The sequence below is a fragment of the Canis lupus genome, chromosome 5 (assembly GCF_003254725.2).
Source record: "Canis lupus dingo isolate Sandy chromosome 5, ASM325472v2, whole genome shotgun sequence".
Taxonomy (NCBI): domain Eukaryota; kingdom Metazoa; phylum Chordata; class Mammalia; order Carnivora; family Canidae; genus Canis; species Canis lupus.
The window spans coordinates 30584616-30599555 of NC_064247.1; the positions used below are offsets into that span (position 1 = coordinate 30584616).

At 63.2% G+C, this 14940-nt stretch overlaps 1 protein-coding gene across 5 annotated transcripts in view; it reads left to right on the top strand.

Moving 5' to 3' along the window:
• SPNS3 (sphingolipid transporter 3 (putative)) overlaps positions 1-14940 on the top strand; it is a 29248-nt gene extending 14308 nt beyond the window's left edge. For all 5 annotated transcript variants that reach the window (XM_025461956.3, XM_035716270.2, XM_035716272.2 and 2 more), the window contains 5 exons: positions 259-448; positions 10700-10765; positions 13520-13618; positions 13703-13874; positions 14664-14940. In XM_025461956.3, coding sequence (XP_025317741.3) covers positions 259-448; positions 10700-10765; positions 13520-13618; positions 13703-13874; positions 14664-14737 — 601 coding nt within the window. In that variant the 3' untranslated portion in view covers positions 14738-14940. The remainder of the gene's footprint in view (positions 1-258; positions 449-10699; positions 10766-13519; positions 13619-13702; positions 13875-14663) is intronic.

Genomic DNA, 14940 nt, shown 5'->3' on the forward strand with positions numbered 1-14940 from the left:
GACGAGGAGGTGAGCAGGTCTGGGTGCAGTGCGATGGTTAAGATTTCTGTGGGGCTGTGGGACACTGAGTGTGGGGATAGTCCCTGGAGCTGAGGCTAGCTGGGCTGGTCACCCCCACAGCCAGGGCCATCCCCACAGTGGGCAAGACGGGGTGGCAAGCAGGGGGTTCCGGGGCCCTGAGGACCCAGGAGTGAGGTCACGAGGAAGACAGAGCTGAGCCCTGCACTGACCGCTGCACCCTCTTGTCTCCCACATCAGCCTGATTTTCGGGAGCCTCACCGTAGTGACCGGCATCATTGGGGTGGTCCTGGGGGCAGAGGCCTCGAGGCGGTTCAAGAGAGTGAACCCGCGGGCGGAGCCCCTCGTGTGTGCCTGCAGCCTGCTGGCAGCCGCCCCCTGCCTCTACCTGGCTCTCCTCCTGGCCCGGACCACCTTCACCGTCTCCTACGTAAGTGCGAGGTCCCTACGGGGGACGGGCGGGCGGGCGGCCCTGTCTATGCGGGCTGACGCCGCACCTATCCCCACGTTATGTCCACCACTCCTTCCAGGTGGACTTTGCCGTCCCCGTTTTACAGACGGGTAAACTGAGGCTTACCCAGAGTAGCACAGCTGGGAAGGAACACAACGGGGTTTTGAGCCCGAGCCTCTGCGACCTTGAAGTGCGTCCTCCGCGCGGCCAGTTAGCACTTGTGGGGGAGACCGAGGGACCGGGTGTTCCTGGAGGCGCCGGGGGCTCAGGGGGCCGAGGGTGGTTCTTTCCGGCTTAGAGGCGAGGGCTGGGGCCCGGGCTGGTCCCGGGCGGTGCGGGCGCCGCGGTAAGGGTGACGGCCCAGGAGAGGCAGGCGTCCCAGGCCGGGCCGGGGTCACACGCGCCTCCCGCGCTCTGCGGGGCCCCTTCCGCCCCGCATCCCTAATCCTCGTCTGTGGCCAGGTTCCAAGGCTACGGCTCCTCCAGCCTTTCTGGAACACTCCACGCTCCCGCGGGACGTCACGGTACTGGCCTGGGCTCTGCGCACCGTGGGGTCGCGCGGCCACTGGGGTGGGTGGGGCTTCTCGGGCGCCTGTGCTTTGGCCTTAGGGCGCCCCTCTAGCAGCGGGGATTGGGGCGCTCAGGACACCGCAGGTCTCCTTCAGGCCCGAGGGCAGGGCTGGCGCGGGGGCTCCTCCCGGGTGTTTGGCCTGCGTAGGGGCGTCTACAGAGACCCCAGCGAACAGATGGCTCCTGAGGCCTCACGGTGCCCCGGGGTGGGGAGGGGCGCATCTCACCCTGCACACAGATTGGAAGACTGAGGCCTGGAGGGGGCCACATGGACCGTGGGGCGTACGAAACCGACACGAGTCTGTGTCCTTCATGCTGTCCTGACCCTGTCGTCCCCGTGGCATACAGTAGGCGCTAATAAAGGCCTGGATGCACATTGACATCCTGGCTGGGGGAGCTGAGGACGGTGGGAGCAGTATCCAGGCTGCAGGGCAACATCGACCTGACCTTGCAGCGGCGGGTGCTCCTGGAGGCCTGTCCCTCCATGTCTGGGCACCGACCCCCGCCAGCTCTGCGTCTGCCACACTCTCTGCGGGCTCCAGGCAGAGGCTCCTTGGCTGCGCGCTGGGCACACAGCTGTCCCCCCTCTGCCACCTGGCCCATCTCCAGGGCCGGATGCCTCATCTGGAAAGGACATTGCGCCCCGGCCGGCAAAGCAGCCAGAGAAACCCTTCTGGGGGCCTGCAACGGGGTGAGGGGCAAGGGGTGACATGGTGAGGGGGCGATGGCGAGGGGCAGGTCGGGGCAAGGGGCAAGGGGCAGGATGGTGGGCAGGCCTGGGATGCGTCCCTCCTCTGCTGCTGGGAAGCGGCTCCCTCCAGGCCGAGGTCAGGCTGTACTGACCCCCCAGGCCCCGCCTTCCAGGCTTCTGGAGCTCGCAGGTCCAACCAACATTCCATCTTGAGGTCCAGGCTGCAGCTCTGTCCGTCCTGTGGGCACTGGGCACAGATCTCCCAGTGCCCCAGGCCTGGACTCACCCGCGTCTCCCCTTCCTCCAGGACCGGTGCCAGGATGTGTCCCCGCGGGCGCCTGGCTCTGCCCTCACCCACTGCAGTGTCTCCCACGCAGAGGGGGCTCCCTGTGCTTCTGGGGCCAGTCTAGCTCCTCCTGCAGGCAGCCGAAGCCCCTGCTGGACCTCCCCAGGGCCTTTGCAGCTGTTTGCCCCCCCCATCCTGACACACACCCCGGCTTCTCCCCCCACCCCTCCTGTTCCCCCCAGTCCCTCCTCGGGGCCCTTCTTGACTGCGGTGCTCTGGGGCTGAGGGTCCACCGCCTGTGCCCTTACTTGTGCTCTGACCCCTCTGACCCAGATGGGGCCCGGGGTGGGGCCCATCTTGCTTGGCTCTTGGCCTGAGACACACTGCCAGACACGTGGGGTCACGGCATGCAGAGTGGACAGCCGTGTGAAAAGCCACACCGTTCAGTCACTCAGCAAACACCCGCACCCATAGGGTGGGGGCTGGTTCGAACTTCAGGGATACAGCGGTGGGTGAGGGAGGCTACAGTGTCTGCAGCCCGGTGGAGGGAGACAGCGGGTGGGCAGGACACACTTCACGGTATCTCAGGTGATGTGGAGCTCAGGACGGGGGTGCCAGGGATCAGGGGTGTGTGGGGCAGATTTACGGGCCATGGGGTCCCCAGGAGGAGGTGTTGGTGAACAGCTGGAGGCCGTCCCGGAGCCCGTGGAGGAGGGCTGGTATGGGTCCTGGGGCAGCAGCAGGCACACCGCGCTGGAGAGCCACCAGGACCCCACGGAGGGATGGACAGGGGGACAAGGTGGTGGGACCGGGGCACATGGGGACTGGTTTTACTGAGAGAGGGGTTTGTTTGCCCCGGACGGGGGTCTGTCCAGGTGACAGTGTGCTCGTCGTTCGCTGGCCTCACGTTCTCGCGGGTGCGTGTGGGACGTGGCACCTGTGTCCATGGGGAATCGTGGCTGCGGTTTCCTTGCAGTTGTTGGCCTTGGCGCCCGGGCCACGCCCCCTGGCTCACTCTGACGAGTCTGTCTTCCTATCCCACGCTGGGGAAAGACGTGCGTTAAGTCCCCTACAGAGGCAGCAGGATCCGCAGTGGCGCCGTCTGGGTCTGGACTCCTCTGCGGGAATGCCCATGGTTCCGACCGGTCACTACTTGTCATGCATCCATGAAGACTTCTCGTTTCTTCCTCTGGCATTTGCGGTGGTTGGCAGCTTCCTAAGGATTTGGGCTTCGTTGGGGAATCTGGTCGGGGTGTGCGGTGCTAGTGTCCCCATGAGGCCTCCTCCATCCTGGCTTCAGGGACGAGGGTCCTGTCCTGTCCTCCTGGTCAGTGTCGCCAAGGAGTTGTCCATTTTGCTACCAACTTTGATTTTATTGAGTTTCTCTATTCTTCTGATACTGCCCCCATTTAGGGCAGTCAGGCTGGCTTCTGTGGACATGGGCGTCCTTATCCTGGCAGGGAGGTCCGGGCGGTGAGGTGGGCCAGCGCCACAGCATGGATGCCGGAGAGTGGATCACAGGTGTGTCTTGGAGGAATTTCCAGATAATTCCACATGGGGTGTGAGAGAAAGAGGAGGCACAGGAACACGGAGACACCAGCCTGGGCAGGAGGGACCATCATCAGGCTTGGGGGCGTCTGGGTCAGTGTCAGAAAGAGTGAGAAACTGAATGGTGTTCACAGTAGGAAGCGTCGGTCGCGTCCCTTCCGTCTGTCTGTCCATCTATATCTCTGTGCATTCTCAGGTTCCAGGGACTTGCTCTTCCTGCCCCGTGTCTCACTGCTTGGGGGAGGTAGATGTGACTTCCAGGAAGGGTGCATGGACCCACAGGCATGTGAGCTCGTGTGAGCATGCATTCAGGGGTGAATGGGGTCCAGTCCAGAGACACTAGCGTGCACATGTGAGTGCCAGTGCGTACTCACGTCTGTATCCCCATGTGGTCTCGCCGAGCGTGGATTGTAGGCATGTGCGAGTTCATTCCATAAGTGCCTGGAGTGTAGCAGTGTGTCTGTGTGTGCTGCTCTGCACGCGGGACTGTGTACATGCGTGTGTCAGGGCAACGGGTAGGTGTGTGGGATGTGCATGCACACACGTGTCTGCTGCTGAGCCTGGCGTCTCGTGGCTGTGGGCATGCTGCTCAGGGAGGAGGGGCCGCCCCCACATTTCTTGGAGAAGCCAAGCTGTGTGGCATGTTTCCCGGCAGTGGGTTCCTGGGCCGTGCAGTGGGGTCTGGGGAGCCCTCTGGGGCACTGTGCCTGAGACCCACCTGCCGGCACCCAGCCCTCCGTCTCCCCCCTCCTTTTGGGCTCCTTGGCAGGCGCAGTGGGCTTCTCGGCTGTTAATTAGGCTCCAGACACACACAGCAGGCCTTGGCTCGCACTCGGGTCCTTGGCCTCCTTCCCGGAGCCTCCGCCCTTCAGAGAAGAAGGCTCTAGGCTCTGAGGGCTGAGCCCCAGGCACGGAGGCCGGAGGATGGGCTGAGCCCCTGGGAGGGGGGCTTTGGGGCCATCGGAGGGGCATATCAGGCCGTGCTCCTGCTCTGAGTCCCGGCCGGGGGTGCTGCCACGGGTGTGAGGCCCCAGGGTGCTATAAAACAGCAGAAGTATTTGCTTTGCTCCTGAGTCCCTTATCTCTTTTCTGCCTGAGCTCAATGGGGCAGCATGGGGTGGGGCCCATCAAAGGCAGGGGTGGGGTGGGGTGGGGGGCTGGGTCCTTGGCTGAGCTGCCTGTGGCTTCTGCCCGTGACCCAGCCCTTGTCCTAGCGCAATACCCAGCCCCCAGGGACTAGAGTCCCAAGAGCGCCAGGTGATACCCTCGAACATCACATGCCATCCCTCTGCCGTTGTCTGTCTCTCGATTGAGCCGCAGCTGCCTGCTCAGAATTGAGGGGAGACCCAGGCTCTTGAAGGAGCAGGTGGAGATGTTCAGTGGCTGGGCGGGAACATAAAATCTGGGCTCCAGCACAGGGAGGAGTTGGGACGTGGCCGTGAAGCCCCACAGCTATGGGCCACCCCAGGGGTTGCTAGCCCCACCTGCGCCTCTGGCCTCACAAGCGGGGAACTAGCGGGGGGTCTTCACCCTCAAACCTCCACTGTGTCCTGAGGGTCCTGGGAGTGATGAGCAGAAACATTCACACCCATATCGGATGCTTCCTGAGCGTGTCCCGTGCACCAGGCACTGTTTCAGGCTCTGGGGATCTAACACTGAACAAAATAGGTGAAAATATGTATGTGATCAATCAAACATGTAGTGGAGAGTCTGCCTGGGGCTGAGGGGCTGAGGTCAGGGCGCAGTGGGGAGGGAGCAGCCAACGGGGAGGCCCTAGGGGAAAGCATGGCCTGTCTTCTCTGTGGCTCTTCCCTTGAAAGATATCTGATGTGGTCTAATTTTCTTTACCTTGCTTTGCATTTGTTCTGGTGTCTGTTGGCATCAAACATGCCTTAGACGGTAAAGTTAGCCTAATGTTTGTTTTTTTTATTTTTTAAAAATTTTTAAAGATTTTATTTATTTATTCATAGAAACACATACAGAGAGAGAGAGAGAAAGAGAGAGAGAGAGAGAGAGAGAGAGGGGGGGCAGAGACACAGGTAGAGGGAGAAGCAGGCTCCATGCAGGGAACCCGATGCGAGATTCGATCCTGGGTCTCCAGGATCACGCCCTGGACTGAAGGCGGTGCTAAACTGCTGAGCCACCTGGGCTGCCCTGTTTGTTTGTTTGTTCATTTGTTTTTAAATATTTTATTTATTTATTCATGAGAGACACACAAAGAGAGAGAGAGAGAGAGGCAGAGACACAGCCAGAGGGAGAAGCAGGCTCCATGCAGGGAGCCTGATGTGGTGGGACTCAAACCCTCGTCTCTAGGATCAGGCCCTGGGCCGAAGGCCGTGCTAAACCACTGAGCCACCCGGGCTGCCCCTTGTTTGTTTTTTAAAGATTTTATTTATTTGAGGAAGAGAGTGTACGTGCACGAGTGTGAGTGGGGGAGGAGCAGAGGCCGACTCTGCAGGAGCCCGGAGCCCCATGTGGGACTCGATCCCATGACCCTGAGATCACGACCTGAAACAACAGCAAGAGTGAGACACTTACCCACTGGAGCCACCCAGACACCCCACGTTGGCCTAATATTTTAAAAAATCCTTACCGTTGACTCATTTTTTTCCATCTGGATACCTACAGATTTTGTTATTAGTCTTGAAATTTGATGGCGTGGCCCAGGCATGAGTTATCTCATGACAAGTCATCCCCAAACTTAGCAGTTTAAGGCAACACACGACCGTCTCACCCTCTGGGGTCAGGAGCTGGGCCGGGCCTGGGTGGACCTTCCACTTCACAGCCTCTCCGGGCCGTGGTCAGTGTTGGTTCAGGGTCTGTGGTGTTATCTGAAGGCCCAATGAGGTGGGACGACTTCTGAGCTCACTGGTAGCCATGGGTGTCACGCAGACTGTGTGTGTGGCTGGTTCCTCGCTGCTGGAGCTCGCCATGTGGGGCTCTGCCTGTGGGCAGCTCAGGCCTCCAATCCAGTGGGTGGGGAAGGCAACAGCTGGGCCTGTGGATAGGGGAGTCCCGGCGATCTCTGCCCTTCTCATTCCTGCTCTGTTCTCTGAGCTGGGCCTGAGCGTGCAGTGTGGGCCACTCTGGTCCGGTGCTGAATTGGGTTTGACACCGTGGGGTGGCTCTGCCCTTGATGATGCTGCACACTGGGGCTGGGGTCTCACTGGGGCCGGGTCAGGTTGGGGTCGGGGTCAGGGTTGGCTGGGGTTGGGGTCAGGTAAGAGGAGTGCTGGTTGGAGCCCTGGGCCCTGTGGTCCCCTGGGGCAGGAAAGGCTCTGCACACACAGGGCCCTGTCTACTTGGATCCAGGGTGAACCCCTCTGGCCCCAAGCGGCCCCAGTGATGAGGTCACTGCTCAGCGTGTCCGCTTTCCCCCATCTCTACAAAGCAGCCATCCCACTGGATCTCCATTCCAATGGGGCTCACCCAGCTTATGTCCCTCTGGCTGTGGGGCTGTGGGGAGGGCAAGCCGAGGTCTGTACTGAATTGTTTGGCCCTTCCCTTGGCTGCCAAACATAATGTTCATCTCATTAGGTTTTGTTCTGTTCTTTGCTGAAAAAACGTTTTTTCTGACTTACTATTTTTTACTTTTGGGGAGAAGGGAAGTCTGCAATGCGATCGCCCTCTGTCTTCACACAGCAGTCACCCTGGATGACCTGTGAGGCCCCCTCCAGCCCAAACTAGACCCTAGCTCTGCGTCTCTGTCCACCCCTGCCCCGGCCTCCAAGATAGCCAGCTCAGCCATCATCAGAGCCTTTGTCTCTGGGGGTAGATGCTTCTCTCCTCAGCTCAGAGGTCCCCTGAGCCCATGGGGGACTTGTGAGGAAGCCAGAGGTTGGCCAGGACATGTGCCCACCATGGCTGTGGTCAGGGCCAGCGAAGGATCCCGGGGTGGCCGTGGCACCTGCTCTCTGACCCCTGGGGTAGCCTAGATGGTTGGGCTGCGCAGGCACTCTGGCTCTGGGGGGGCCTTCTCCTACCACTTGGTCCTAGGGGGCTTCTTCAACTCGTACATCTTGGGGTGATCAGCTTTGCCAGGGGCTGCCTCAGAGGGACCCAGGGAGGCCCACCCGCCCTTCCTGAGGGCTGTACCTCCCTGCCAGGATCTAGCAGGTGTCTCTGCTCAGATGGGCAGGAAGGCCCACCCAGGAGGCCGCAGTCTGCTGAGTTTTCCAGGCAGACGCCAGAACCAGCCACCTCACTGCCTCGCTCCCCACCTGCCTGCCTACCAGGCCGCCACCGCGCTGCCAGCCCCAGGGAGTGGAGTGGTACCTCACGCCCTAAAGCCAGTCCCTGAAATTACCGGTTGGCAGGCCGAGGGGCCGAGTGTGCCAGCCGGCATGGCAGCTTGCTGGCGGCCAGTCTGTGCCAGAGCCTGTCCTGACTGGCTCAGCCACCCTGGGCATGGGGTTGATCCCAGGAAGGGAGGATGGGGCCTGAGTTCTGTCCGGGGCTCCCCCGGCCCAGGGGGGATGTTTGCCAAGCCAGGGGGTCAGAGATGAGTTCCTGCTGGCTGGTGCCTGGGCCCCTCCCACCACCCATCACTGGGGCTGAGCCTTCTCTGGGGAGGGTGCTCCGTGCTCCCTCCCGCCCACCTGTGTGTGCAGGTGCACCTGAGGAGAGGTGTGTGCGAGGTGAGTGTGTGCATGAGCACGAGGGTGTGACCCATGAGAGCACACGCATACACACCCATTCACTCTGCAGGCTCCTACAGTGTGTGTGCCGCTGGCTGTCTGGCATCTGCCACACGTGGTCAGGTTGAGGGGCACCCCTGTTGGCTGCACATGCATATACTTGTGTGCAAGGGGTGTGTATCCAGGTTATGAGGTGCTGTGTGAACCTGCACATGTGGGGGGCCCACATGCTTGTGCAGCATATGTGAGTATGATGGCATGAGTCACAGTCCGACTGTTCGTGGCTGGAGTGACTAAGGCCAGGAATATTCCTCGTGGCCGCCCTGGCTCCAGGGGGACATCCTCTAGATCTGAGGCATGGGGGCCAGGGGCTGAGGGGCTCCATGTTTCTCAGGCTCCCGCCCAGCGTTCCCAGGCCCTCTCATCCATGGAGCAGGGATGAGGGGACAGAGACAGAGTTCCCCGCTGGAAGTCCCCCCGGGGGGTGCCGGGAGGGGCCTGGGAGCCTGCTGCTGAGGGAAGGGAGGCACCCACAGGCTGGACAGGAGGAGGGGGCCATCTGAGCAGAGTTAGGCTGCGGGATAGATGGCAGCAGGGGGGACCCCTGCCCGTGTGGGGGTCACCCTGGGTGAGCACAGTGGTCCAGCCCACAAGAGAGGGGCTGGGGGCCTGGCTGGGCATGGGAGGGCATCCAGGAGTGCCCGGCTGCCCCAGCTCTGAACAGCCCAGCCTGCTCCTCCTGGAGACGCGGCCCCAAACCAAGGCCCTTTCGGGTGGGGTCTCGGGGAAGGGTGGGGGCAGAAGCACAGGCCGTGGGAGGCACCTGGCTCTCAGCCATGCAGTTCAGGGAAGCCAGGCCCAGAGGGGTGACCCAGCCAGGGCCACGGGGCAGCGCGGGGCAGGGCGGGGGTGGGGGGCGCCGTCCTGGGCCGTGGCGCCTTGGGAGCCAGTGTAATTACAGGGCCGTCACCCTGCCGCCGCCGAGGATGCCTGCGCTGGTCTCCAGGTGCTCTCGGGCCTCAGCATCCCCCGGCCTGCGGGCTCTATTTCGGGTTGGGATCCACCCTCTGCAGCTGGAGGAAGGAAGAGGTGTATTCCGGTCTGTCTGCTGGACGTGGGGGGCAGGGGACGCAGAACTGCGACTGACCGCCGCCCCTGGCCCGGGTGTGAGGGAGGGGCTGTGGGCCAGGTGGAGGCGGAAGTGGTGGGGTGGGGAAGGGGGAGAAGGGGGGCAGGGAGGGGAGGGAGAGGGGTGCAGGGGGCGGGGAGGAGGCAGGCCCGCCCCCCCCCCCGCCCCGCCCCCCAGGCGGCTTGTCAGACCCGGTGGGGTTGGAATGCAGGCCTGTGTGGACCGAGCTGAGGTGGCGGGGACTTCCTGATCCCGCCTGGTGCTGCCCGCACAGCGCCTCCCTCCGTGTGCCCCGAGGGCCTGGGGGGGCAGGTCCGTGGGGGGAGCTCACGGCTGCCCCCAGCCTAGCGCCTGCGCCTGCAGTCCAGCTCCCTGCCTCCTGAGGGCCCCTCCCCAGGCTCAGCTCAGCGCCCTCCAGGCCCTCCCTGACGGGGGTCCAGGGCTCTCCTCTGACCTCCCTCCGGGCCTCACTCGGTGCGCAGGGTGGGCTGCAGGCTGAGGGCTCCCGGGATGGGACATGGCTGGTGTGAGGGCCTGGCCCGTGGCGCACAGGGGAGACCGGAGGGAGTGGACAGCGCCCCCCCATCCCCCCTGCCCCCCCATGTCCGCAGGCCTTGGGGAACCACCATGGGCTGTGGCATGGTCCCGTGACTGTGGGAATGATTAATTCCTCTCCAGCAATAAGCTCCTGGAAGCTCTGAGAAGTGACTCTTTCCCCTTCTTGCTACTCCATAAACTCTTCCTGAGTGAGTGGAATGAGGATTGTCCTAATCCCCTGGCATGAGGCAGGGGGTTCTGGGCACAAGGGGTCCACAGTGGCCTTGAGTGCCCAGCGGATACTGGGGCAGCACAGGGGGCTGGTGCTGGACGGGACCTGGAAGTCCTGGGCAGGGCTGGTGATCTCAGGCAAACATGTCTGGGAGGGACAGGGCCCAAGCCAGGCAGGTGGCTGGACAGAGCGGGTGCTGCATTCGCGTGCACAGGCCTGGAGGGAACACGGAGGGTTTTTTGGGGGGGCTCTGCAGCCCCTGGGCCTTTGTCCCTTGGAGCCTGTCTCCCCAGCTTCCCAGTGGCCTGGACGTCAGGCCGCCTCCTCCTGGGCCCCCAAGAGCTCTCAAGGCCTGGGCCTGGGGCAGTCCATCGGGGAGGGGGCCATTCCCGGGTCAGGCCTGGCACTGTCTTTCAGGTCACGGCTGCCAGCCCGCCCTCCCGCCCCCGCCGCCCTGGCGGGGATGTCTGCGCAGCTGGGGCGCTGCTGGAACTGAGGTGACCTGAGGGTCTCACCCCCACACAGTCACGCTGCCCTTGCCTCTCTGCAGGCAGGACAGCAGGTCGCAGGAAGGAGGGTGACGCTTGCCCTTGTCCACAGGTGTTCCTGGCCCTTGGGGAGCTGCTTCTGTCCTGCAACTGGGCCGTGGTTGCCGAAATCCTGCTGGTAGGTGTGTGGGGCTGGTTCCCCTGGAGCAGAGGGAGCCCAAGTATATCCAGGTCAGGGCTAGGGGGCGCTTCAGAGACCAGGGGGCAGGAGGCCAGGCTCGCTCAACAGTTACCTGGGACCAGACCTTCCTGATGCGCTCCAACATCCCCTGCCGGCCTACAGTCTGCAGCTCAGAGAGGGCAGATGCCTGCCCCGAGGTCACACAACACCTACAGACCCAAGCACTGTGACTCCAGGGCTCCCACTTCCAGCCCGCCCCCTCTCTCACTTGCATTTCCCTTTGGCCTGTGCTCTGGGTGTGTGGACGGGCTGGGGGACCCATGAGCCCTCCTCCTGCCTCCTGGGAGGCTGGCGTTGCCAGTGCTGCGCAGGGGACCTGGGGAGCCTGGGGCCTGTGCAGAGTGGGAGGCTCACATGGGCTTCCACCACCTGCCAGCTGCGCAGGACATGGGCAAATCACTCTGTGTCCCTGGGCCTTGGTCTCCCCGTGTGGACGACAGGGTGACATACCTGAGGGTTATCGTGAGTGTGGAATGAGTGGCACGAGGGTTTGGTCGGGGCGCCTTGCAGGGCTCTCCTCGGTCCTGTCCTCTGGCTCCTGGGGGAGGTGTCCTCATCTCAGCCATCAAGGGCAGCTTGAATACTGTCATTGATGAGGGGCTCACTCCCTGTGTAGACCGCCCAGGCTCAGTGGGTGTGGACAAGCTGCCCTTTGATGCCCAGGGAGTGGGTAAGCAGCAGGGCAGGTGGGTCTTCCTTGCTCTTTCCTACAGACATGAGACCCCGGCTCCAGCCCAGACTGGGTCCCACACCAATGAAGGGCCTCAGTCCTTTTTCCTGGTCGGTAGGGAGGAGGGATCCCACCTGGCCCGGCAGGGTGCACGGCTAGCAGGCAGGGGAGCCCCAGGGCACAGGAGGTCAACCCCAGGGGTTGCCACGTTGAGGCCCGGGGATCCTGGCTACCCTGTACCCCCACATCTCCGGGGCCTCGGTGGAGTGGAGAGCCACCCCTGTAGTCCCTGCACCCTCATGGCCTGGGCCTTCAACACGTGGTCACCCCGCAGATGTGTGAGGACTGCGTGTGCAAGAATGATGAACCCGCAGAAGCTGGCTCTAGGCAGAGCCGTGTGCTGAGGGTCAGGCAGGGCAAGGGGGGAGGGACGGGCCTGCTGGCTGTGCTTGGACATACCTGGCTGTGTGGGGCAGCTGTCCAGAACCACACAGCAGGTGCTCCCTGCGGTCCTGCCCCTGCTCACAGGTCTCCAGCAGCAAAGCTTAGTGAGCCTGCCCTCCCAAGAGGACATCTGCCCCCCCTTCCCCCAGCTTCCCACCTTCCAGAAGCCTCTTGGTGAGATGTGGCCTCCTAGACACATTGGTCCAGGGCAGCCAGCTCCCCAGGACTTTGACTTGACCCAACATGCCCCTGATGGGGAGCTTGCTCCCTGAGCCCTGAGAAGCACCTGCCTCCTGACATCCCAGGCCCCCCTCGCACACACCTCCCTGCCCGGAGGGTCCTGGAGGGTCCTGCTCCCCAGTAGGCTGGGCTGGAGTCCCCCCAGGCTGAGTTCCCTGTGCCCCCCAGGAACAGCGCAGAAATGGGTTTATCCTGTGGGGTCCCAGCATCCAGCCACCTGGCTCCCCCCACCTCCTCTGCAGGCGCCCCTGCCCTGGTCTCCGGGGCCCTGCTCTGCCCACCCCCGCGTGTGGGATGTGAGGGCCACATAGGGAGGCCTGTGCACCTGCCATTGCTGCCCCACACACTGCAGGCCCTTAGGTGGTGCCGCTCATGCTCCCCACTGTAAATGGAGCAGCTCTTGTGAGGAAGGAGAGTCAGGAACGGAGGTGTTTTGTCCCAGAATAGAGCCCAGAGCCTCTCCCCTCTAAACTTACCTGCTGGGCCGCCCCCGTCCCTGCCTCCACCCCGGGGCTCTGTGAGGCCACAGGATGAGCAGGTTGGGGATGCACTTCCTGCCCTGGCCGTAAGGGCTGCTCTGGGCCCCCAGGTCCCAGGGACTTGACTCCGAGGGTCTTAGCTGCAGCCCAGCCTCTTCAGCCCTTGGAGGGTCCACCTGTCCCCGCACCGCAGAGTCCTGGGGAGCCGGCTGCCCTGGACCCTCACAGCAGAGTCATAGCACCGGGGACAGTACGAAGCCACAATCAGCTCCTGCTCTGGCCTGGTGGCCGGTCCAGCTCCTCTAGCTAGAGTGGCTCCGTGTCCTTGAGCAGCCACAGGACTGAGGCCTGTCCCTAGGCCCTGCGGCCTGCCCCGTGACTCCCCAGCCTCCACGGCTCTGCTCACTGGGTCCCCGCCCAAAGTGCCCTTCGGCTCCCTGTGCATCAGTGACCCAGGGGCGGGGTGGAGCGAGGGTGGCCTTCTGGTCCTTCTCGGTCTCCCAAGTGTTCAGGAGCAGACACAAGGGAACCACCAGGCAGCCCCCCACACACATACCCCGGGCAGGTAACACATGGTGGCAGGGGTTGTCGGTCAATCCTGGAGCGGCAGGCCCAGGGTGGGATCCCAGCCTTTCTGTTTCCTGGCAAGTGACCCCAGGCCAGTTATGTGGCCTCCCATAGAGAGTTTCCTCATCTGTGACATGGGCATGATAACCATACCTCCCTGGGAGTGGTTGAGTGAGTGCACGATGTGTACGCGTGAGATCTACAGAATGCATACAGGAGGCATCGCGGGTGGATCCCCAGGGAGGGGGCATGAAGGGGCACCCTCCTGCCCTGTGCTCCTGTGTTTTGCAGTCTGTGGTGCTGCCCCGGTGCCGGGGGACGGCAGAGGCGCTTCAGATCACGGCGGGCCACATCCTGGGGGATGCCGGCAGCCCCTATCTCACTGGACTTGTAAGGGACGCGCTCGTCTGCGGGGACACAGGGATGCGGGGATGGGTGTGAGGTCAGCGGGGGCACAACAGTCTCTCTGCGCAGGTGTCCAGTGCCCTTAGGGCCCGACGCCCCGACTCCTACCTGCAGCGCTTCCTCAGCCTGCAACATAGCTTCCTGTGCTGCGCCTTCGTCATCGCCCTGGGTGGTGGCTGCTTCCTGCTGACCGCACTGCACCTGGAGAGGGACCAGACTCAGGCCCGGAGGCCCAGCCCAGGTACTCCGCCCCCACCTGGACCAGGCCCCATGCCCAGGCTCATGGGAGCAGCACATGCACCCCCAGCCGCTCGGTTTGGAGGTCTGCTCCTGTGTTGGTTCCTTGGAAGCCATCATTGCACCCCCACTCTGCGCCAGGTGTCGGGACAGGGTTCCCGGTCCAAGCCCTCATGGGGTGCGTGCTCCAGAGCAGGGATGGGACAAGCAAGAGACGGGAGTCCACAGGGACCAGGGTCTTGGAGAGGCGTGATGTAGGGGAAAGGAATGCATGGGAGCAGCTTGTGGCATTCGAAAGGTCCTCACCGTGCAGGTGACCGACTGTGGGGCTGTAAAGGTTGGGAGGAGGTGAGGCAGGGGCTCCCAGCAGACAAACAGCGAATGCAAAGGCCCTGAGGTGATGGCGTGGCAGGGAGGCCGGTGGATTGAGGGGCCAGAGGGAGGGGCGAGGGCAGTGGTGATGGGGCCACAGCAGGGAGTCTGGGGGGCCTTATAGGGACTGTGGCCTTGCTTGGAGACAGAGCCCATGTGTCGTGTCTGCAGACGGTCCGGGCATTTTATCTAGTATGTGACTGCTGTGTGGAGAGCAGACTGGGGCTGGGAGGGCGGCGGGGCCACAGCAGGCTTGGCATCACCGGGAGGTAGGGGGTGGACCTGGGTGCTGGCCAGCGAGGTGCAGGGAGGTGGTCGGTCCTAGAGTCTGTCTTGAGAGTGGAGGTGAGGACTGTGCGGGCCTGGGGCCAGGGTACCATATGCATTGCCTGCGGCTGGCCGAGTGTCTTTCCTTCCACAGGGACCCCCGATAGCACCAAGGAGGAGAGCCAAGCCCTGCTTTCCCACCCACGGGCCGTCCCAGAGGCACCCTGAGACCCCGGCCCCTGCGCAGGCCTGTGCTCACCAGGCCGCACCCCTCCCTTTGGCTGCACCTGCTGCCCCCTGGGGGAGCCAGCAGTGCCGAGGCTGGGTTGGGGCTGAAGCTGTCCCCTCTGTCCCTGCCATCCCTTCTGTCCGCTGCCTGGGGTCCTTGGCCCACTGGCCCCTGGGTCTGATTAAAGTGTGGTCAGTGCAAA